The sequence below is a fragment of the Rhincodon typus genome, chromosome 14, assembly GCF_021869965.1.
Source record: "Rhincodon typus isolate 14 chromosome 14, sRhiTyp1.1, whole genome shotgun sequence".
Lineage (NCBI taxonomy): Eukaryota > Metazoa > Chordata > Chondrichthyes > Orectolobiformes > Rhincodontidae > Rhincodon > Rhincodon typus.
In genome coordinates, this window is record NC_063345.1 from 2,822,608 (window position 1) to 2,845,261 (window position 22,654).

The 22,654-nt window shown below is 42.2% G+C and overlaps 1 protein-coding gene across 1 annotated transcript in view; it reads left to right on the top strand.

The window, feature by feature from the left end:
• Positions 1-22,654, top strand: part of LOC109930320 (tripeptidyl-peptidase 2-like) — a 121,386-nt gene that overhangs the window by 49,019 nt on the left and 49,713 nt on the right. The window contains exons 10-14 of the mRNA XM_048605253.1: positions 4,700-4,799; positions 11,499-11,647; positions 14,731-14,846; positions 18,547-18,718; positions 22,074-22,231. Of these exons, the coding sequence (XP_048461210.1) occupies positions 4,700-4,799; positions 11,499-11,647; positions 14,731-14,846; positions 18,547-18,718; positions 22,074-22,231 (695 nt within the window). The remainder of the gene's footprint in view (positions 1-4,699; positions 4,800-11,498; positions 11,648-14,730; positions 14,847-18,546; positions 18,719-22,073; positions 22,232-22,654) is intronic.

The following is a 22,654-nucleotide window of genomic DNA, read 5'->3' on the forward strand; positions in this document are numbered from 1 at the left end:
GCCCGAAACGTCAGTCTTCCTGCTCCTATGATGCTGCTTGGCCTGCTGTGTTCATCCAGCTCTACGCCTTGTTGTCTCAGATTCTCCAGCATCTGCAGTTCCTACTATCTCTCTCCACTATCAAAGTAATTATCTCTGAGCCATTGGCAAACCGAGTATGGTAAATAAAGCCAAGGAGTTAAATATGTGGCTTAAAGATTGGTGTGGGTGGAAGTTCATGGCACACTGGCACCAGTATTGGGTTAGAAGGGAGCTGTTCTGGTTTGCACCGTGCTGGGGCCAGTGTCCTGGTGATTATAATAACTAGGGCTGTAGAGAGACCTTTACACTAATAAAGAGGGTGGAAGGGTTTGGCAGAGGTGAAGTGTAGACTTGCAAAGCAGGAGCATATGGCAGATTACAGGGCAGCAATAATAACCAGAGTGGCACAGGAAGGGACAAAGTATGTAAATGTTTTTTTTTAAAATGGCAGTAAATAGGGTCAAAACAGGGGAAAAAATCATAAAAAGGCAAGTTAATGACTCATTAATGCAACAGGGAAGGCAAATGGACTGTTTCCTTTATGTCAAAGGGGTTGGCATATAAAAGTAGGGAGGTCATGGCTGGAATACTGTGAAGAATTTTGATTCCCTGATCTCAGTAAAGATATTGGAGGCAAATATTGAACATTGGAGACAGTCAGAAAAGGTTCACTTTGTTGATCCCGGGTATGGAGGGACTGTCATATGAGGAGATGTTGAGTAGATTGGGTTTGTGCTTATTGGAATTGAGAAAAAGGAGCGGTAACCTTATTGAAAGACACAAGGTTCTTGGGTGATTTGACAAGGTAGATGCAGAGAGGTTGATTTCTGTTGTGGGGGAGTCTGAAAGCAGAGGGCATAATCTCAGAGTAAGGGGTCATATAGGTTAGACACATGAGAAGAAGCTCTTCTCTCAGAGGGTAGTGAATCCTTAGAATTCTTTAATAAAAACCAAAAGAACTGCAGATGCTGTAAATCAGGAACAAAAACAAAGTTGCTGAAAAAGCTCAGCAGGTCTGGCAACATCTGTGAAGGAAAAATCAGAGTTAACATTTCGGGTCCAGTGACCCTTCCCCTGAGGAAAGGTTGTAGTTGTTGTCGGCCAATCATCTCCGCTCCAGGGCATTGCTACAGGGGTTTCTCTGGTAGTGTCCTAGGCCCAGCTGCTTCCTCAATGACCTTTCCTCCATCATAAGGTCAGAAGTGGAGATGTTTTTTGATGCTAGCACAATTCACCATTTTTCAGATACTGAAGCATTTTGTGCCACATCAGCAGCGTTCATACTGATAAGTAGCTATTAATATACATGCCGCACAAGTGCCAGACAGCGACAGTGTGCAATGTAAGAGAATACCCTTGAGGTTCAAAATTATTAACATTGCCCGTTTCCGGCTCATCGTCATCCAAGAGATTACCTTGACCACAACCTTAACTTCACCAGCCATATAAACACTTTGGCTACAAGAACAGATATAGAAGCATAGGAGGTAGGAACAGGAGGAGGCCATTCAGCCTCTAGAGCCTTCTCTGCCATTCTTCATGATCATGGCTGATCGTCCAACTCAATAGCCTAATCCTGCTTTCTCCCCATAACCTTTGATCCCATTCGTCTCCAAGTGCTATATCTTGTTGCCTCTTGAATACATTCAATATTTTCACATCAACTACTTCCTGTGGTAATGAATTCCACAGGCTCACCACACTTTGGGTGAAGAAATGTCTCCTCATCTCCGTCCTAAATGGTCTACCCAGAATCCTCAGACTGTGACCCCTGGTTCTGCACACATCCACTGTCAGGAACAACCTCCCTGCATCTACCCTGTCCAGTCCTGTTAGAATTTTATAAATCTCTGAGATCCCCCTCTCATTCATCTGAACTCCAGTGAAAACAATCCCAACCTAGTCAATCTCTCCTCACAATTTGAACTCGCCATCCCCAGAATCAGCCTGGTAAACCTTCGCTGCACTCCCTCGAGAGCAAGAGTATTTTTCCTCAGAAAATGAGACCAAAACTGCACACAATATTCCGGGTGTGGTCTCACCAAGGCCCTGTATAACTGCAACAACACATCCCTGCTCCTGTACTCAAAATCTCTTGCAATGAAGCCCAACATACCATTTACCTTCTTTACTGCCTGCTGCACCTGCATGCTTACCGTCAGCAACTGATGCACAAGGACGCCTAGGTCCCACTGCACATTCCCGTCTCCCAATTTACAGCCATTCAGATAATAATCTGCCATCTTGTTTTTGCTTCCAAAGTGAATAACCTCACATTTATCCAAATTCTACTATATCTGCCAATGATTTGCCTACTCACCCAACCTGTCAAGATCATGCTGGAGGATCTCTACATCCTTGTCATAGTTCACCCTCCCACCCAACTTCGTATCATCTGCAAACTTGGAGATGATACATTTTTCCCCTCATCTAAATCATTAATGTACATTGTGAATAGCTGGGGTCCCAGCACCGATCCCTGTGGCATCCCACTAGTTACTGCCTGCCAATTTAAAAAGGACTCATTAATTCCTACTCTTTGTTTCCTCTCTGCCACTGAGTTTTCTGTCCATCTCAGTGCACTTCCCCCAATTCCATGCACTTTAATCTTGCATAATAATCTCTTACGTGGGACTTCATCAAACACTTTCTGAAAGTCTAAATATACTACATCGACTGGCTCCCCCTTGTCAACTCTACAAGTTACATCTTCATAGCATTCTAACAGATTTGTCAAGCATGATTTCCCCTTCATAAAGCTACGCTGACTCTGTCTGATCCCACCACTGCTTTCTAAATGTCCTGCTATAAAATCCTTCATAGATGAGTAGCAGAGAATTCTGCAACAAGTAACTAACCTCCTGACTCTCCAAAGTCTCAAACGTTTAGCATGTAAAAGTCAGGGGTATGACGGAATACTGTCTGGTTGTTTAGATGCGTGCGGCTCCAATACCCTAACATTCAGGAAATTCCACATCATCGAGGACAAAGCAACCTGTTTGATCAACACCCCAGCACCATTTGAATCATTCACGTCCTCTACCACAATGCACAGTGGCAGCAGTGCATATGAGCTACAAGATGCCACTGTAACAACTTACCAAGGCTCATTCAACAATATCTTCTGAACCCATGACCTGTGTAACAAGGGTGCTAGGTATACAGGAGCACCACCTCCTGTAGGTTCAAATCTCAAATGGCAGCTGTGAAATTTAAGTTCAGTTCATAGTGAGTCTGGAATTGTTAGTTAGTTACATGAATGGTGGCAAAGGAAGCTATTGATGATTTTAATAAAAGCCCTTCTGGTTCGCTACAATTCTTTAGGGAAGGAAATCTGCTGTTCTTTCCCGGTGTGACCTTCATATGATTTCAGATCCCCAGGTGGTTTTTTTGTTGTTCATTCATGGGCTGAGGGCATCGCTGGCTAAGCAACATTCATTGCCCGTCCCTACTTGCCCAGAGGTCAGTTACGAGTCAACCACATTGATTCTTAACTGTCCTCTGAAAGGGCCTCATAAGCCACTCAGTTGAAATGATGAACAGCAAGTGTTAGCTGTGCAGCAACATCCGCATAACTAAATCATTGTTCCTTTACTATCTCAAGATAAAAGCCTTGGAGCTCTTTCCCCAACAATACTGTGGGTGTACCTGCACCAGTGGTTCAAAAGGCAGCTCACCAACAAATTCTCAAGAAAAACGATTATGCATGGCCAATAAATGCTGGACTTACGTTTCATGAGGAAATGAAAAAAAAATCATTAGTTGCCGGTTGAGAACTTTTGGTGCAGTTGAGTACAGCCCAGGACCTTGTTTTCAAGGGGTGTTATGAAGTTTTGTTTGTACAATTAGACATAGAAAGTACTTCAAGGACACAATTGTGCAACCCTTCATTGTGCAATCCCTTCTCACCAAAGTTCCCAGCTGGAGGTGAGCCCAGTATGATTTTGACAGAACTCTTAAAAAGTAGTAGTTGAATAGCAAAGTGTGGACAATTTTCTAGAGATGTCACTGTGTGAAATGATGCCTCTTGGGAATTGCATATTTTGGCAGGAGGTCCGGTGTGATCTTTTATAAGAAGGAAAGCTACTTTTATGTAGTTACAGTGCCTTTAACATAGTAAAGCGTCCCAAGGTGCAACATAAGAGCAATGTTAAATAAACATTGTCACAGGTTCGTGCAAAGAGACTGAGGCCAAAAGCATGGTCGAAAAGTTTGATTATTAGGAAGGTCTGGAAGGAGAAGACTTAAGGAGGAATTGAATCTTGGGGCCTAGGCAGTTGAAGGCACTGACGAAAATGGTGGAGAAATTAAATTCCGATTGAGCAGGAGGATGCATTAGACGAGTGCAGAGATCTTGGAGGGCTGAAGGTTACAGAGACAAGGTTGAGGCCGTGGAAAAAAAAGTGAGAATTTTAAATAAAAAAAACTATGCTGGAGAAACTCAGCAGGTCTGGCAGCATGTGTGGAGAGAGAAACAGAGTTAATGTTTCAAGTCCAATATGGTGTTTCTTCAGGACTCAGTTTCTGTAGGGCAGACTAGATAAAGATGGGAGAATTTTAAATTTGAGCCCCTTATGGAAGTGCGATTTTTCAGATTGTTGAGTCTGTTGTATATCTGTTGTTCTATGGTGTAAAAAATATCACCGACACCAATGACCATAACTTGTTGCATTATTAGGTGTTGGTGCGTATGTCAGTCCAGATATGATGGTTGCAGAATACTCAATGCGGGAGAAGTTACCACCTAATCAGTACACCTGGTCGTCGAGGGGACCTTGGTAAGAGTCTGTTGAACCAGTTATTCTTCCTCCTTTGTTATATTGAGGTTGTAACAAGGGCATAAGCTGAAGGTCAACATCAGCAAAATGAAGGGGCAGTTATTGCAATATGGAATGTTTCTCCTTAGCAGAGAATATAAGTGGTAATGTTACTGGATCAGTAATTTAGGGGCCAAGGCTGTCAGGATGACACATCCTGTGGATGCTGGAAACATTACTGCGGGTGCTGGAAATCTAAAATAAGAACAAAGTACTTGGGGAAACTCAGATAACAAGGTGTAGAGCTGGATGAACACAGCAGGCCAAGCAGCATCAGAGGAGCAGGAAGGCTGACGTTTCGGGCCTAGACCTTCTTCAGAAATGGGGGAGGGGAAGGGGGTTCTGAAATAAATAGGGAGAGAGGGGGAGGCAGATAGAAGATGGATAGAGGAGAAGATAGGTGGAGAGGAGACAGACAGGTCAAAGAGGCGGGGATGGAGCCAGTAAAGGTGAGTGTAGGTGGGGAGTTAGGGAGGAGATAGGTCAGTCCAGGGAGGACGGACAGGTCAAGGGGGCAGGATGAGGTTAGTAGGTAGGAGATGGGGGTGGGAAGGAGGAAGGACAGGTTAGGGATCTGGATGAACACAGCAGGCCAAGCAGCATCAGAGGAGCAGGAAAGCTGGCGTTTTGGGCCTAGACCCTTCTTCAGAAATGGGGGAGAAACTCAGCAGGTCAGGCAGATTCTGTGGAGAGAAAAACAGAGTTAATGTCTTGAAGCTGCAGTGGCTCTTCTTCAGAACAAATTGTAGGTGGCCGGTGAATTCAAATTCTATCATGGCAATTTATAGTGACAATGAAACCTTTGTTGATTGTCATTTTAAAAAAAATGCTTCACTACTGTCCCGTAGGGAAGGAAATCTGCTAGCAGTACCTGGCCTATATGTGCCAACAGACCTACAGCAATGTGATTGATTTGTAACTTCGCTCTGAAATGGCCAAGCAAAGCACTCAGCTGTAGGACATTTATGGATGGGCAACAAATGCAGGCCTTGCCATCAAAGCCCATATGTCATAAAGAATATTAACAAACACCTACTTCGGTTGTGCAACCATTTTTACCTTTACCTGACAAAACGCCTTCAGTGTCATTTTTGAAGTTTTCAATTGACCCTTAGTGCTATGTTTTTTTTTCGAGTGGGGATTCCCAATTTCCATTACCCTTTGTGAGATTAGGTCCTTTCTTGTGCCACCGCTAATGAACTCTAATTTTTGCGGTATGTGTTCCTTTGAAATCCGTTCCTAGAGAAAAAATGTATCTTGCCTTACCTTGCCTGTTTTAATCATTTTAAACACTTCATTGTGGAAGTAGCTTCACCACGCAGACTACGAGACGAAAGCTCAGCATCGCTATCTCAAGGACAGCTTGGGTTAAGCAGTAAATGCTGATTTTTGTCAATGATTCCTACACCTATCATCAATGCCCTTCATCTCACAAAGTAGATTTTAGTTTAAATTATACCTTAATCAATTGGATTTTTTTTATAAGGCCATAAACTGATTAAACAGCTAGTTCTTGCTGAATGCCTGCCTCCTCCTATGTTGCAAATTTATTGATTGTTTAAAGATAATTTGAAGGAATGTGCCGAGGACTTGTTTGAGCAAAGCAATTAGAGCTTGAAGCAGGATATTTCTGATGTAGCAGGATAGTTCTGATGTAGCCATCAGATAGAGAGTATGCGTACAGTAAGTGGACAGAGCACACGTTGACACCCGTGATTTCCCATCTGACATGTTCTCCCCATCTGACGTTCTCAGTTTTGGTTTCAGAAAAGATTTACCAGGATGTTGCTGGGTCTGGAGGGTTTGAGTTATAAAGATAGGGCAAATAAGGTGGGAATTTTTTTCACTGGAGCATAGGAGGTTGAAGGGTGACCTTATAGAGGTTTATAAAACCACAAGGGGCATAGATAAGGTGAATAGCAAAGGTCTTTTCCCTAGGGTAGGAGAGTTCAAAACTAGGGGGCACATGTTTAAACGTAGACATAGAAACATAGAAGATAGGAGCAGGAGGAGGCCGTTCGGCCCTTCAAGCCTGCGCCACCATTCTTCACGACCGTGATTAAGATGAGAGGAGAATGATTTAAAAAAGGATCTAAGGGGCAAATTTGTCACATAGAGGGTGACTGATATGTGGAATGAGCTGCCAGAGGAAGTGGTAGATGCAAGTACAGTTACAACATTTAAAAGATGTTTGGACAGGTAGATGAAAAGGAAGGGTTTAGAGGGATATGGGCCAAATGTAGGCAAATGGGAACTAGTTTAGTTTGGGAAACTTGGTCGGCATGGACAAGTTGGACTGAGTCTGTTTCCGAGCAGTGTGACTCTATCTGCATGAATGATGAAGGACAATCAACAAACAATCACTACCATATTGTTCTGGTTACCAACCTTTTCCTGTTTATACTTCGATGTACTTTTAAAAATGTTCTTCAATACCTATTCTTTTTGATTTTTTTTGTATGTGCAACATATTCCACAACAAATGCATTCTGGTGTCTTGTAATCTCTTTAATTGTCATACAGCACAGAAATAGACCCTTCTGTCCAACTTGTCTGTTCTGACCAGACCGAGTCCCATTTGCCAGCATTTGGCCCGTATCCCTCTAAACCTTTCCAGTTCATATGTTCATCTTTTTAAATGTTGTAATTGTACCCACTTCCACTGGTAGCTTATTCCATACACTAACCACCCTGTGTGTGAAAAGTTACCCTTCAGGTCCTTTTTAAATCTTTCCCCTCTCATCTTTAACCTATGCCCTCTCGTTTGGGACTCCCCACCCTGGGAAAAAGACCTTGGCTGTTCACCCCATCCATGGTCCTCGCAATTTTATAAACTTCTATAAGATCACCTCTCAGCCTCTGACACTCCAGGGAAAATAGTCCCAGCCTGTTCAACCTCTCCCGAAATTATACCGCTTTCTCCCCTTGAGGATAAAATAAAATGTTCAAAACTGAGATTAGCAGGTTTTTCATAGCCCATCGATATTACAAAGGTTGCAACACTGAACCAGGTGGCTGGTGATAAGATGCAGATCAGCCATAAGCAAATAGAATGGCAGGACAGCCTTGAGGGGCTTAATAGCCTTCTGTTGCTGTGGTTATATTCCGGCTGATAGCCCATGTTCCATCTGGAAGTGCCAATTGACTGCCCCAGTGCACTGTCCGTTGCTCCTGACAGAAACCACCAATCAGAAAAGTTCACTAGATGTCCTTTTAGGCTATGTTGTCTTAAAACAAATTTTAAAAAAAATTAACATTGAAGCTTTATCGCGAGTTATCTTACTTCCCTCTACACTTTGATCTACCTTGTCTTTTCATGCTGGAGAAGTTAATAACTTGAAGGCCATTAACATCAGGTGAGGTGCTAAACTGAGAGTTCCGTTGCTAATTCATGTGGGCAGTGAAAGATTTTATATTGCTATTGGAACTGGGACAGGTACCGTATCCTACATTCATCTTCCATTCAGCTGCATTGATGTTAGCTCTGCGTAGCATGACTGGTGTGTTTGATGACATTGAGCCATTCAACTTGAAAGTATCTCATTTTATCACTTGTTGCGCTAAACTAACAGAAAACATTTGATTTCAGGCTTGACAATTCCTTCTGCCTGCTGTCGCTGTCGCTGTCGCACACGCGCCCTCACACTCAGTCTCACTCTCTCTCTCTCTCGCACACTCACCCCTCTGTCTCTCGCACGCTCCCTCTCTCTCTCTTTCGCACACTCCCCCCTCTGTCTCTCCTCGCACGCTTCCTCTCTCTCTCTCGCACGCTTCCTCTCTCTCTCTCGCACGCTCCCTCTCTCGCACGCTCCCTCTCTCTCTCACTGTCTCGCTTGTGCTCGCACATGCTGTCTGGATAGAGTTCCAGATTTTCACTACGTTTTTGTGTAAATGGTTTGTTTCTGAATAGTCTATCTCTGATTGTTTTTTCCCTAAGGTAGATCACCTCTTCTATACACAATCAAGTACATGTCAAGTGTTGCAAAGTTGGGTTGAGTACTTGTGGATTGGAAGGCAGAATTTGGTTGTTGTAAAACATTGGTGTTTGTAAAATGTTAGTGTTTATAAAATGCTATGGGGAAGGCAGTGCATGGTCCCTTTAAAAGGTTATTGAATTTAGTCAGTTAATTTAAACCATGCCCTTAGATACAAAAACTAATTGCATTTAAATCTGATGGTTTTGACAACGTGGGATCAATCCTATTGTAAGAAATTGACATGTCATCAAGGGTATAAAAGATGAGGGTATTTGGAAAATCGGGAGAGAGCCAACTGTCATCTGCCAGGGAAAACAGCTCTCAGCTCTAAAAGAAAGAATCACTGGCTCTCACAGAATTCTCTAAGCCTTAGAGTAAGCTCCATCTAAATTAAAGGTACCTATGGCACAAGTAGTTAATGTTCCTGACAAAAGAATTCGGTGGAGGAGGCGTTCCTGACAGAAGAATTCATTGGAGAAGACACAGAACATTCCGGAAGACGTAACCTGGCTGTAATTTCAAGAGACTAAATTCTAATTTTTAAAAAATTATTTAATTTATATAAATGGGACTTGTATTATTGAAACAGCATACCATTAGAATCTTGTTTTATGCTGGAATGGTTAGTAGATAGAAGGGATTTATTTGCTTTATTCATAGTTTAGTTAATTTGTTCACTGTTAGAGTTAGATAAATAAATTGTTACTTGTTGAGTATAAAGTGAGTGTCGGGGATTTATTTTATTTAACCACTACAAGTTGCGGAAAAAGCAGGTTTGCACCACTTTTCACATTCCTTTTTTTAACCGTTTGTAGGGTGAGGTGCGCCTCTCTGGGTGTTTCAGTTTTAGTTATCAGAGCGGGGAGGCCAACTTCCACTTTATAACACAAGCGTATGCAACCTCTCAACATAATTAATACCCATTAAGGCCTGGTGAGTCTGTACTGCTCCTCCTGTAATTGCAGAAGTTTGGTACCCAGAACTGAAACGAGTACTTCAGAATTGAAGAACAGCCATCTTTTTAAATTCAAGTCTCCCTTGAAGGCCAGTGAATAGCTATTAATCTTTTTGTACCTTTTAGAAATAGAAGTCCACTTTATTTTCACACCTCCTTTTATTGTCCGTAACCCTATTAAAGTTCATCATCCTCAGGTCTGTATTCTGACTGGTGCCACATGACATTCTACCATCACATCTGTACTTATGATCTGTATTTGCTCCGAGTTGAACAACATTGTGATTTTAAAATTTTTGTCCTCGTATTTCATGGATTTTCCTTTACTACCTCTCTAACCTATTCCAATCCTACAACCTTTCAAGAAGCCTGCATTACTGCAATTCTGACCTCACGTTCAATTCCAGGTCTCTACCCTTCACCACTTGTGGCTTGTTCAGCAGGCAACTTGTAGATGATGGTACTTCCTCCAGGTTTTATTGCTTTACTGGTCTAAACCAAGGGTCAGTACCTTCAACAGTGTAACATTCCCATAGTATCTCACCAGGAATGATGGCTTAGATCGTGTCCTCAATAAATAAGTTTGGAGTGGGGTTCAAACATCCAACCTTCAGACTGGGAGGTGAGAGTACTGGTCATTGTGCCACTGCATTACTGTTTACCTTCAGTTTGTTGATTGTACGTGCAGATATGCAAGGCAAGACCGGTGTACAATGAAGTCTCTGCTTGCCCCAGATTAATTTATGTTTGCAAAAGGAAGCAAGTGAGTGATGTTGACATGATGGGCTGATGGATGGTAGGATGGTAGCAATGGGGAGGATAGGATGTGATTTATGGAAGTTGATGCAAGTGTGGTCACATGCCTCTATTCATATTTAAAGGGAAGCTCCCAGAGTCTATCATCATTTAAGTGAGGTCTGCAAAAGTGCAAACCTATATACACAGGGAATCTGAGACAACAAGGTGCAGAGCTGGATGAACACAGCAGGCCAAGCAGCATCATAGGAGCAGTAAGGCTGACGTTTCGGGCCTAGACCCTTCATCAGATTTTCCAGCATCTGCAGTTCCTACTATCTCTGATACACAGGGAATCTGTTGAGGGCTGTCAGTATTTACAGGGGATCTTTATGGATGTACCAATGTTTCCTAAGTCAAATAGTCATTAAAGTTAATAAATTCATCAATGCTTACATATTGAAAAGTTTGAAAGCCACAGAAATACAGAATGGAGTAGAGTTTGAAAAACAGAGTCCAGGTGAACCAAACTGTGTTTCAGTATTGGTCCTTATCACTGCTACCTTCCCAATATACTGCCAACTCCTAAATCCTGAAACAATTTTATGGACCAGTATTTGTGATTGTGATCAAACACAGAGACTGCTGGAGAAACTCAGCTGGTCTGGCAGCATTTTTGGGAAGAGAAACCGTTAATGTTTTGAGTTTGGCATGACTCGGCTTCAGGCCCCCCAGACTTGTGATTGGGATCCCATGTTAGTGCACAGTTGGTGAGGTGATGCACCTTTACTGCACACATTCTATGATTATCATCACCACCTCTACAGTCATCCTCTGGTTCTGTACACTTCAGTATCACCTCCTTTTGCTTTCTGTCCAGCTTCATCATGTCTTCATCTGTTAAAACTTAAACCTTGGTCTAAAAATAGTGTATCTTTGCTCTACCTCTGCCAAGGCCAGCATTGAGCTAACCAGTTGTTTTTGATTGATTAGTGTTGATGGAGCGTTGGGAGTGTGTATCACTGCTCCAGGCGGAGCCATAGCATCGGTTCCCAACTGGACACTTCGAGGCACTGAACTGATGAATGGAACTTCGATGTCCTCTCCTAACGCCTGTGGAGGCATCGCTCTGCTGATCTCAGGTACAGCACTGAGTATTCTGGGGCTTTTGTGGTAAAAGTGGAGGAGACTCTGCTTGCAGTTTCAGATTTTATCCCTCATTCTGCTCCTGTATCAAAAGTGTGTATTGCTTGTGCTGTTTTCAAACTAGCACCGCTTATATATTTAAACCAAGCATCCACCTGAAGTACCAGGCTGCCTCTGCTCCTTATATTATTTTAAAGATGCTAAATCATTCCGTTTGCTTTCATCTGTGTCCTCTCAATGTCTCATACGTTTATTTGGTAGTATAGTTCTTGTCTGTTGCCAAAAGAACACACATTCTTTCAAAGTGTTTCATCTTGCACTCGAGGAATATTTGCAAGAATCCCAGTTTAAGGGGAAACTAATATTTATATTGTATGAGAGAAGAGAACTGATTGGCAAAGGCACAAGCCATGGACAATGCACCAGTTAATGATGGTTAACAGTTAAAATCAGGCTTTGTTAAAATTTTAAACCAGGCAGCTTGACTCTGGCCATGAAGTGAAGTCACACGACACGAGGTTATTGTCCAACAAGTTTATTTGAAACCGCAAGCTTTCAGAGCGCTGCTCCATGGTCAGGTGAAATGAAGAGAAGTACGCAGACACAGAATTTGTAGGCAGAGAGATAAAAACATCGTACAAATGGTTGAGTGGAGTGTCGACAGGTTGAATAATAAGTCTCTGCAAGTGATCAAAAGCTTCATTCAGTGTGAGTAAAGTGGCTCCACATCTGAATGGTCATGGCATCGCCCTGGGAAGTGAACCAGTAAATGGCTGTCACTCATTTTGTTGAGTTGAAACAGGTGCAGTGATTCCACAATTGGACATATTTGCTATATAATCCTGAGTGTGTGAAGAATTACATTGACAATCAGTGTAGAATTGTCAGTCAAGCTCACAGTATGTCAGACTTGGATGAACTGAAAACTACATACATTTATGCGCAGGGTCCTGTTCTTTGTAGACAGAGTGTGCACATACACTGACCCTATCTGTCAGACTGAAATAAACTGTACTGTGTCCAAGTGCTATTGCTCAAGAGATTTGTAAAGCAGCAAAACTCTGACTATTTTGACGCAGTACAGCTATCACAAAGACTGAAAAAGCTGGCGTGCTTTTCTCTGAAAAAGAAAAAGCAGTGGGGTGAGCTTATTATTGCAGGACTCCAGGAAAGATGTGGAGAAAGCGTCTTGTGGAACTAAGGGCCATATAAGACAACCACTAATAAATCCAATTAAGTATTCAAGAGAATGATGAGAATGTGGAATTCACTACCGTCAGGCATGGTTGAGTTATACTGTGTAGTTATATTTCGCAGGAAGTTAGATAAATGCATGAGGGAGAAAAGGGTACTAATAGGATGAGATGAAGCAGGATCAGAGGATCCTTATGTCAATCAAGAACATTGACGTAGGTCAGTTGGGCCAAATGATATATTCCTGCTTTGCAAAATTCTTTGTAATTCTATGTATCAATGCACACTGCTGTTAGTCCTCGGTGTATATCTCCCAGTGTTTTCATGCAAATAAATTGAAAGCTTCATTCTGAACAAGTAATCCCAGCAAAGATCCAATTGAACAGATTAAATCCATGCTTTGAAATCAGCCTTAAGTGTTCATTCATTGGCACTTGTGTACATTAGCTGGTTTAATTCCTGTCACACACTTGGCTGTGAGAAGTGGGCTGTAGGGAGTTGCACTGATTTGTAGAGATCACCATTGTGAGATGTAGTTGCGTAAAAGTTTGAGAGTCAAGCTCTGGTGATAAGTAAAAATTGGCTCTTAATATTGAACCCATTTTACCAAATCTCAGTGTGGGTGGCCAGCCTGTTACGAGGTTTAAATCTCCAAATTTCCATACTTATAGTGAATTAAATCTAGCATGCTGTCATTTTGACTTAATAATTAATTTATGAATGAATAATTAATAATGGATTTATTAATTAGTAAATTTAGCATGCTATAACTTTAATACTTTGCGCACAAAACTATGAAACTTTAAACATTTATGAAAAAGTGATAAATGTGGTCATTACCATCAAGTACATTATGTAAAATTTGCAGCATAGAAACATCTCGTAGCGTGATCCCAGTGCACCTGCAAGGACAATTTCTTGGTCGGGTGTTCTGTTCAGTAGCTTAGGTTGGAATCAAATCCAGACTTGTTACTGCTGTGCAAAGTTTCCCTAAGGTTCCAGTGAAGATTTGGCATTGATATGCAAGTCTTCCATTAACAGGTACATGAATGTCATGTCATCTAAGAGTTCACATCCATCAGGCATGAATAAAGCAAGATTAAAATTCCAAACTGAGTATCATTGTTAGACACTAGAGTAAGCCAGACTGTCCCTGAAACAAAATCATCTTGCTCAAATCAGTGAGCTGTGCTGACTTATTGACTGCTCAACAATGGGTTGAGTTTGGTTGGTTGGAGATTTTTGCTGAGATTTAGTGCACCCCCACCCCAGCTTCAATCCTGATAAGCATTGTTGACAGCATCCAATATGCTTTATCCTCGGCACCATCTTGAGGGCAGTTAGGGATAGACAATAAATACTGGCCCAGCCAATGATACCCACATCCTGTGAATAAATATATTTTAAAAATTAAGACATGGACATGCTAGAATCTTAATGTTATCCACTGCAATATTACTGACCTGGAGAGAACCATAAACAACCTTTCCTCATTATTGCCCCTCAGTTTATAACTGCAACATAGAATTAAATCTTATAGCTAAGAAATAGACCCTACAACACAATGGATTTATAACAATGTTTATGCACCACTCAAATCTCCACTCAACCATTCTTCAGCTGACCTTATCAGAAGGTCCTTCTCCTTCTTTCTCCCTTGTTTATCTAGTTTCTTCTTAAATGCATTATATCATGTCACTCAGCATGTTGAGGCAGGATCTAACTCTTCACCACTTTGAGCTTAAAAAATGGTTTCCTCTGTACTTATTGGATTTGTTAATGGCAATCTTATATTTGCCTATTATGCAAAATGATTTGTGCCATGTTGCATTTTTTGTGAATACTTGTATTAGCAAAGCTGTTGTTGTTTCCGTCAATACTTTAGCGTTGAAAGCAAATGGCATTTGTTACACTGCACACTCAGTGCGACGTGCTCTGGAGAACACAGCATTGAAAGTGGAGGACGTTGAAGTTTTTGCACAAGGCCATGGGATCATTCAGGTAAATCAACCAAGTTAGCAATCCTTTTGGACACCTTTGTTGAGTCAGTAATGTATCAGTAGCTCCTCTCAGGGTCTGGTTCAGGAATTAATTGGAAACCTTTTAAAAAATCTCACATGAACTGGTGATTTGCTCATCACTTTGGTCTGTGCTCCTCTGTTAACTGGGAGTCCATCATTTCTGACTGTCAGCACCCACCCATCAGTTCGTGCTAATCTCTGCTGCCTGTATCCTGACTGACACCAAACTCCACTTACTCGTCACTGCTGCGGGCTCTCAGTTCAATAACATCACGATCTTCAGAATCTCGTTGTTTGTTTCTTTTCACAGATCTCACCCCCTTTGACCATTACCATTTGCATAAATCTCTGCTATCTCTACACTTGTCCCACTCAGGTTTCTTGTGCTTCCCAACTCTGTTTATACCACCACTGGTGGCTATGATGTAAGCTCCCAGGGCCTCAAACTCTAGAATTCCCTTTCTAAAGTAGTCCACCTTTCAATCTTCCTTCAAGAAGTTCCTTAAAACTTACCGCTTTAGATTTTGCTTCATCTTTCTTCATAGATTGTTGTGTGCCTTGGAGTCAAATTTTGACTAACAGTCAACGCTGTGAAGGCCATTGGGAGATTTTACCAGATTGTAGGCATTTAAAGATCAAGTAGTTGTGATGTTATTGGCAGTGATTCAGTAGTCTGATTACTCGACTACACTTCCTCAGCTTATCTGCTGCTGAACTCCTCATTCATTTCAAGAGGGCTAGAATACAAGAGGAGGGATGTACTGCTGAGGCTGTACAGGGCTCTGGTCAAACTGCATTTGCAATATTGTGAGCAGTTTTGGGCCCTGTACCTAAGGAAGGATGTGCTGGCATTGAAGGGGCTCCAGTGGAGGTTTACAAGAATGACCCCGTGGATGTAGGGCTTGTCATATGAGGAGCGGTTGAGGAGTCTGGATCTGTACTCAATAGAGTTTAGAAGGATGAGGGGAGAATTTGATTGAAATTTGCAGAATACCGAGAGGCCTGGACAGAGTGGATGTGGAGAAGATTCTTCCAATAGTAGAAGAGAATAGGACCTAGGGCACTGTCTCAGAGTGAAGTGGTGACCCTTATGAACTGAGATGAGGAGGAATTTCTTCAGCCAGAGTGTGGTGAACCTGTGGAATCCATTGCCACAGAAGGCTGTCGAGGCCAAGTCATTGAGTATATTTAGGACAGAGATAGATAGGTTCTTGATTAGTAAGGGGATCAAGGGTTACAGGGAGAAGGCTGAAGAATGGGGTTGAGAAACATATTAGCCATGATTGAATGGTGGACTGAATGGCCTCTTTCTCCTGCTGTGATGGTCTCATTCATGCCTTTGTTACCTTTAGGCTTGACTATTCTGACATTTTCCTGGATAGTTTCCCACATTCCACCATCCATGGACTGGAGTCATCTGGATTTCTACTGCCCATGTCTTGCCAAGTCCTGTTTCCTGATTACCCTGTGCTCCCTGACCTACGTTGTCACCCAGTCATGCAACATCTTGATTTTTTTCATTTTAAAATGTATCCTTTTTTTCAAATCCCATCGTGGCCTTTGCCCCTGTCTTACGGTGATGCCCTGCAGTCCTGCACCCTCCCTCACAACACCGAGATATGTGCAGCATTCGCATTTTGACCATTTGAACAATTTATTTTACTCCACCATTAAGCTGCCTAGATCCTGGCCCCTGTAATTCCCTTGCTAAATTTCCCCACCTCTTGTTCCTCCTTAAATTATGCCTCATTGGCTACACTTTGGATCCTCTGACCTAATCTCTCCTCATGTGGCTCAGTGTCATACTTTGTTTCAGCTGATCCTGCAAAGTGCCTACGATGTCTTTATTTTGTTAAAGGCACTATACAAATAGAAGGTTTTGTTTTGAAGCATTGCGGGATGTTTTACTGTAGTACACATTGTTGTGTAAATGCAAGATGTTGTCTTTCCATGTAATCAGAACATAGTTAATTTATTTAGATCACCATCATTATCACATTCCCCACCCCATGTATTTGTCTGACTTTGTTCAATGGTTAATGAATTATGAGCCTGTCCTCATCTCCTCATCCCCCTATCATGCCTGTTTCTCCTTTCAGAAGCAAAACATTTTTACATGTCTTCTTTCCTCTCAAATAACAATTATTTGTGTTGTTGGTGTTATTAATGAAATTCAATTTGATGTAAAGTTCTCATCAGTGATGATCAGTTTTGTTAGGTGGGTATATTAAAGGGAATGAAGCAAAAATTAGTTACTGGAGTTGAGGTTTAGATCAGCTGTGATCCATTTGAATGATCGCCTGTGTCTGTGTTTAACAGAACGACAGCAGTCCGGTTTGATAGGATAGTAAAATACTGAGAGACAGAGACCACAACTCCGACTTGTTTATTCTGCTGTTTCTGGCAGCAAATGTAATCAAACTTGCCCAGTCTTCACCTCTTCCATTTTCCTCATTCTGACTGATTTTATTGTGTTATCTCTCCAGTTTGAATGTTCAGGAACTAGATTCAGAGATCATGCAGCACAGAAGGGAGGCTGTATGCTGGCTCTTCAAGCTATTTAATTAGTCCCATTCTCTGTCATTTCCCCACGGCCCTGAAAATTTTTCCCCTTTGAAAATTTATCTAGTTTTCTTTAGAAAGTTACCACTGAATCTGTTTCCACTGCCCTTTTAGGCTGCACATTCTGAAACATCACACTTCTTTTGCCAAATAATTAAAACTGTGTTCTTTGGTTATGACCACGACTGAGAGTACTAGCCATTTCTCCCAATTTGTTCTGTGAAACACCTCATAAATTATGTCGATCTTCAACCTTCTCAGCTTGAATCTGCACATAAATCTCTCAACACTGATGCCATCTGAGTAAATCTCTTTATTACCCTCCGTAAGATCGTGAAGTCCTTTCTGAATGAAATATGGATCGCAGAATTGTGCACAATATTCTGGTGTGGACCAACCAGTAGGTGTGGACTAACCTGTTTCCATCTGGCCAGAGCTGCCTGGTCAGGGCACTGTTCAATGATAATAATGAAAGAAAATTTGTGCCATGTATATAAAACCATCAAACATTGGAGCGGAAGTAGGCTATTCAGCACATAGAATCTGCTCTGCCATTCAACGAGGATCATGGCTGATCTGATAATCTTCAACTTCACTTTCCTTCTATTTCCCCATAACCCTTGATTTCCTTCCTGATTAAAAATCTGTTTATCTCAGCTTGAATGATCTCTGCCCTTTCTGGCACAGAATTCCACGGATTCACTACCCTCCATGCCTCCTTGTCTCTTTTCTAAATGAGTGACCCTTTATTCTGAAATTATGCCACCTGATCTTAGACACCCAACAAGGCAAAACAACCTTCCTGTATCTACCCTATCAGGTTCTCAAAGAATCTTGTATCTTTCCATACCTCTCACCCTTCTAAGTTCCCATGAGTATAGGCCCAACCTACCTAACCTCACAAAGCAGCCTATCCATACCCAGGATCAGCCTAGTGAACCTTCCCTAGACTGCCAGCAATGCCACTAAATAGTTACTACAATATCCACAGGTGAGTTGACAAGTTTCGGGTCAGTCACAGTGCTAGTTAGCCAATGATGTGAGAAGTGCTATCCAACACTACCGATCCCTTGGCTACTGGGTTTCCGTCATAACAGTGTTTATTTCTTCCCGAACAGATTGAAAAGGCCTATGACTACCTCAGCCAAAATGCCTCAGTAAAAAGTCATCAGTTGGGTTTCAGCATCAAAATATTGCACCTTCGTGGAATCTACCTCAGGGACCCAGCATATCTATCAGTGCCAATTGACTTCTCTGTTTCTGTGGAGCCAGTGTTTCCGGAAAATGCAGGTATGGAAAACATTAATACAAGAGGAATGTGAGGTTTTCCAGTATGCGGTTTGAGGGGTTTTAACGGACTAGTGGCTGTTTGATACAACTTCTTTGCCATGACAGATTAATAGAAAGGCTCATTTAAAGGGACATGAAGTTATGCCCAAGACAACAACATTTAGGAGATTATTCGATTTTTTTGTTTGAACATGAACTGGTTGATTGTTCAAGAATACCAGTCATTTCACTTTGGCAGTGCGCTGAAGCATGTTGAAAATATGATGACGCTATCAATAAGTGCAGAGGTGTTTCGTCTTAAACTTATATTTTACTTTTTGTGCCAAATATTTATTGTTTCCAATTAGCAAAAGTATGCAGTTGTTGTCCTTTTCACTCCTGTATTCAAAAACCTCCAACACTTTACTGACCCATCCATTTCTGCCCCATGACGGGACTCTACCCATTCACCTTAACCCAGTACCCTGACATCTCCGCCTTCACCTGTGATGTGAACCCCTCCACCCTCAACTCTGGGCCTACAACTGGACTTGAACATCTTCCCCTCCCCACATCAGTTCACAGGCAGAGGCTGTTTCTATGCCAGAGCCCTCTGGTCCAAGCACTGAGCGGGCAGAGCACAATAAGGGAGCATAGCTCTCATTCAATCCCAAATCTGAGACCATGCAACCAGAGGGTTCACATGTTTTTACACAGCTGTAGGTGAAAGACATCCAAAGAGTATGCCAGCATTGAACAGTGATAATGGTTGCAATTTCTATCTGTGAGAAGAGTTATTGAATTTCAAGCATTGAACACAACATTTAGGAGATTATTCAAATTTTTGAACAGGCAACTGGTTGACTGTTCAAACAAACTAGTCATTTCATTTCAGAACTGAGTTTACAGATAACACAAAGGTAGCTGGAGGGACAGGTCATTTTGAGTGGGGAGACTACAGAAGGACTTGGACAGGCGAGGAGAGTGGGTAAAGAAGTGGCAGATGGAATACAATGTGGGAAAGTGTACTTTGGTAGGGAGAATAGAAGCATAAACTACTTTCTAAACAGGAAAGGCTTCAGAAATCTGAAGCCCAAAGGGACTTGGGGCCCCTAGTTCAGGATTCTCTTAAAGTTAACATGCAGGTTCACTTGGCAGTTAGGAAGGCAAATGTAATGTTAGCATTCATTTCAAGAGGGCTAGAATGCAAAAGCAAAGATGTACTGTTGAGTCCGTATAAGGCAGTGATCAGACCACATTTGGGATATTGTTAGCAGTTTTGGGCCCCGTATCTAAAGAAGGATGTGCTGGCATTGGAAGGGGTCCAGAGCAGGTCTATAAAAATGATCCCGAGGATGAAAGGCTTGTCATATGAGGAGCAGTTGAAGACTCTGGGTTTGTATTCATTGGAGTTTAGAAGGATGAGGGAGATCTCATTGAAATGTACAGAATACTGAGAGGCCTGGATGGAGTGGACACAAAAGGTGTTTCCACGAGTAGGAGACACTAGGACTTGGGGTCATGGCCTCAGAGTAAAGGGGCAACTCTTTAGAACTGAGATGAGGTGGAATTTCTTCAGTCAGAGGGTAGTTAATCTGTGGAACTTATTTGCCGTAAAAGCTATGGAAGCCAAGTCATTGAGTGCATTTAAGGCAGAGATAGGTAGTTTCTTGATTGGTAAAGGAATGAAGGGTTATGGGGAGAAGGCAGGAGAGTGCGGTTGAGAAACATGTCAGTTATAATCAATGCCAGAGCAGATTTGATGGGCCAAATGGCCGAAATCTGCTCCTATATCTTATGGTCTTTATGGTGTAAGAAGAAATCTTATCTCATTTAATACTATGACTTTTGTGCCCTGATGCTATTCTAAAGTGCTTGGAGTACTTGATAACAGGTCAAGTGCAGGTAAAAGACCAGTGAGGGGTCCAAGTGGAGGGAGTGTGTTGGAGATGGGTAAAAGGGCCTGTGGGATGAGGAGAGGCCTCAAGTCCAAAGAACTTGGCATGGAGGCAAAGGCAGTGGAAGAAGAGTTCAACGTCATTTTGTGTTCAAAATTCATTGAGGTGGGAGTGCAGGGGAATAAAACTAAGACCTTTACTGAGTACAGAGTGTTGAGCGTCAGAAGAGAGAGTAAGTACACAACAAGAGGTGGGGTTAGGAGAGAGGATGGAGTCAGAGGGAAGGGGAGGGGAGGGGAGGAAGGTTCTAGAGGGATGTGGGTATCTCTAAGTTGTTGCATCTTGTGTTCTTTAATACCTGAAAGGAAAAGAAAAGTTTCTTGGTAGCACGTCGAATGAGCCAGAGGATGAAGTGGACCTGAGGGACTGGGCAGCTATGAGCGAGCTTGAGGTGGTGTTTTTGGAGAGAGAGGTTGAGAATCTGCATATGATAATGCATGGCACGGAGTTTGGATCTCAGGATGTGGTAGGAGCAGCTGTCTGAGGAATGTTGTACATCACAGAGGTACCTGTGATCCAGGGATGAAACTTCACTCAGAATCCCCCTGGGTGAGTCTGAGCCAGGGGCACTCACTGAGGGATATGATGTGACAGTGGAAGCAAGCCTTGGCAAATGCCTTGTCAAACACCAGGAGTGACAGCAAAAGTAATGATGGTGAACAAGTTAAAAGATTAGAACAGAAATCCTGTTGGAGAAAGGAGCAGAACCTCTTCAAGGTGGGCATACTTGGAAGAAATGAGGCACTGAGTTAACAACTAAGCAAAAAAAAACAGCGAAGGAACTGCAAAAGGCAGTTATTGTGGATGGTAGGCCAAGACAGAAGAGAAGCTGAATGAGTGATAATGAGAGCTGTGGGGTAGCAGAGAATAAGTGATCTGTGTCGTTCATTATCCCCTCGTTTACTCATTTCTTTCATATATCTCCTTCTCTGGGCTCCGTCTCCACTTATCCACTCAAGTTTTTCCTTGCCCCAACCTCGTCTTCAGTATAAATACTAGCTTTTTGTAGCTGCTATCAGCTCTGATGAAGAGTCACTGGGATCAAAATATTAAGTCTGTTTCTGTCTTCACAGATGCTGCCAGAGTTACTGATTTTAGCCAGCAATTTCTGTTTTTGTTTTGGATCTCCAGTATCTGCAGTTCTTTGTTTTAATTTAGTACATCTTGTCATATTGATTGATGGATAAACGTTAGCCAGAACATTGCAAAGACCTCTGCTAATCTTCCATTAAATAGTGGAATCTTTAACATTCAGCCCAGAGGATAGACAGGGCCAGGGTTTAATAGTCCACCTAAAGGATGGCACATCTAACACTGTGCTAGAGCATTAACCTAAATGTTTGTGCTCAAATCCAGGCTTGAGGTAGCTATTTGACACTTTAATGTTCAGGTCTCCTTGTTTTATTTCATATACACAGAACACAGTGAGAAGATAGCTCTACAGATACATCTAGCTTTGACTTGCAATGTATCGTGGGTGCATATCCCCTCCCATCTGGAGCTAATGAACCAGTCCCGCCAGGTGACTGTCAGGGTGGATGCACGAGGACTCAAGGAAGGACCACACTTCACTGAGGTCAGTTGGATGTGTTTTCCTGGATGTGTGATCATTGACACCCTTATGCACAATGGCATAGTGTTTCACAGTTTTTGTTTCATTTGGATTAGTGTCTGGTTGTAACTTGTCCGACCATCTGCTTTGGGCATATTTGTTACAGAATAAATATTGACTAGAAGACAGGTGAAACTGCCTCTGCTCCTCTTTTACATAACGGAACCTTTTGTGTCCACTTAAGCAGATGAGGAATGGTTTAATATTTTGTCTGAAAGCTGACATCTTTGTCAGTACAGTGCTCAGTCAGTACTGCACTGAAAGTGCTACATTTAAGGGCAGGGATACCCCCATAGCACCAGCTGGAAAGCCAGTGGCAACTCTGTCACAGCTCTTTTCCAGAGAACCCAACGGAATTAGGTATCAGTCAGAGAGTTGCTAGCCTGC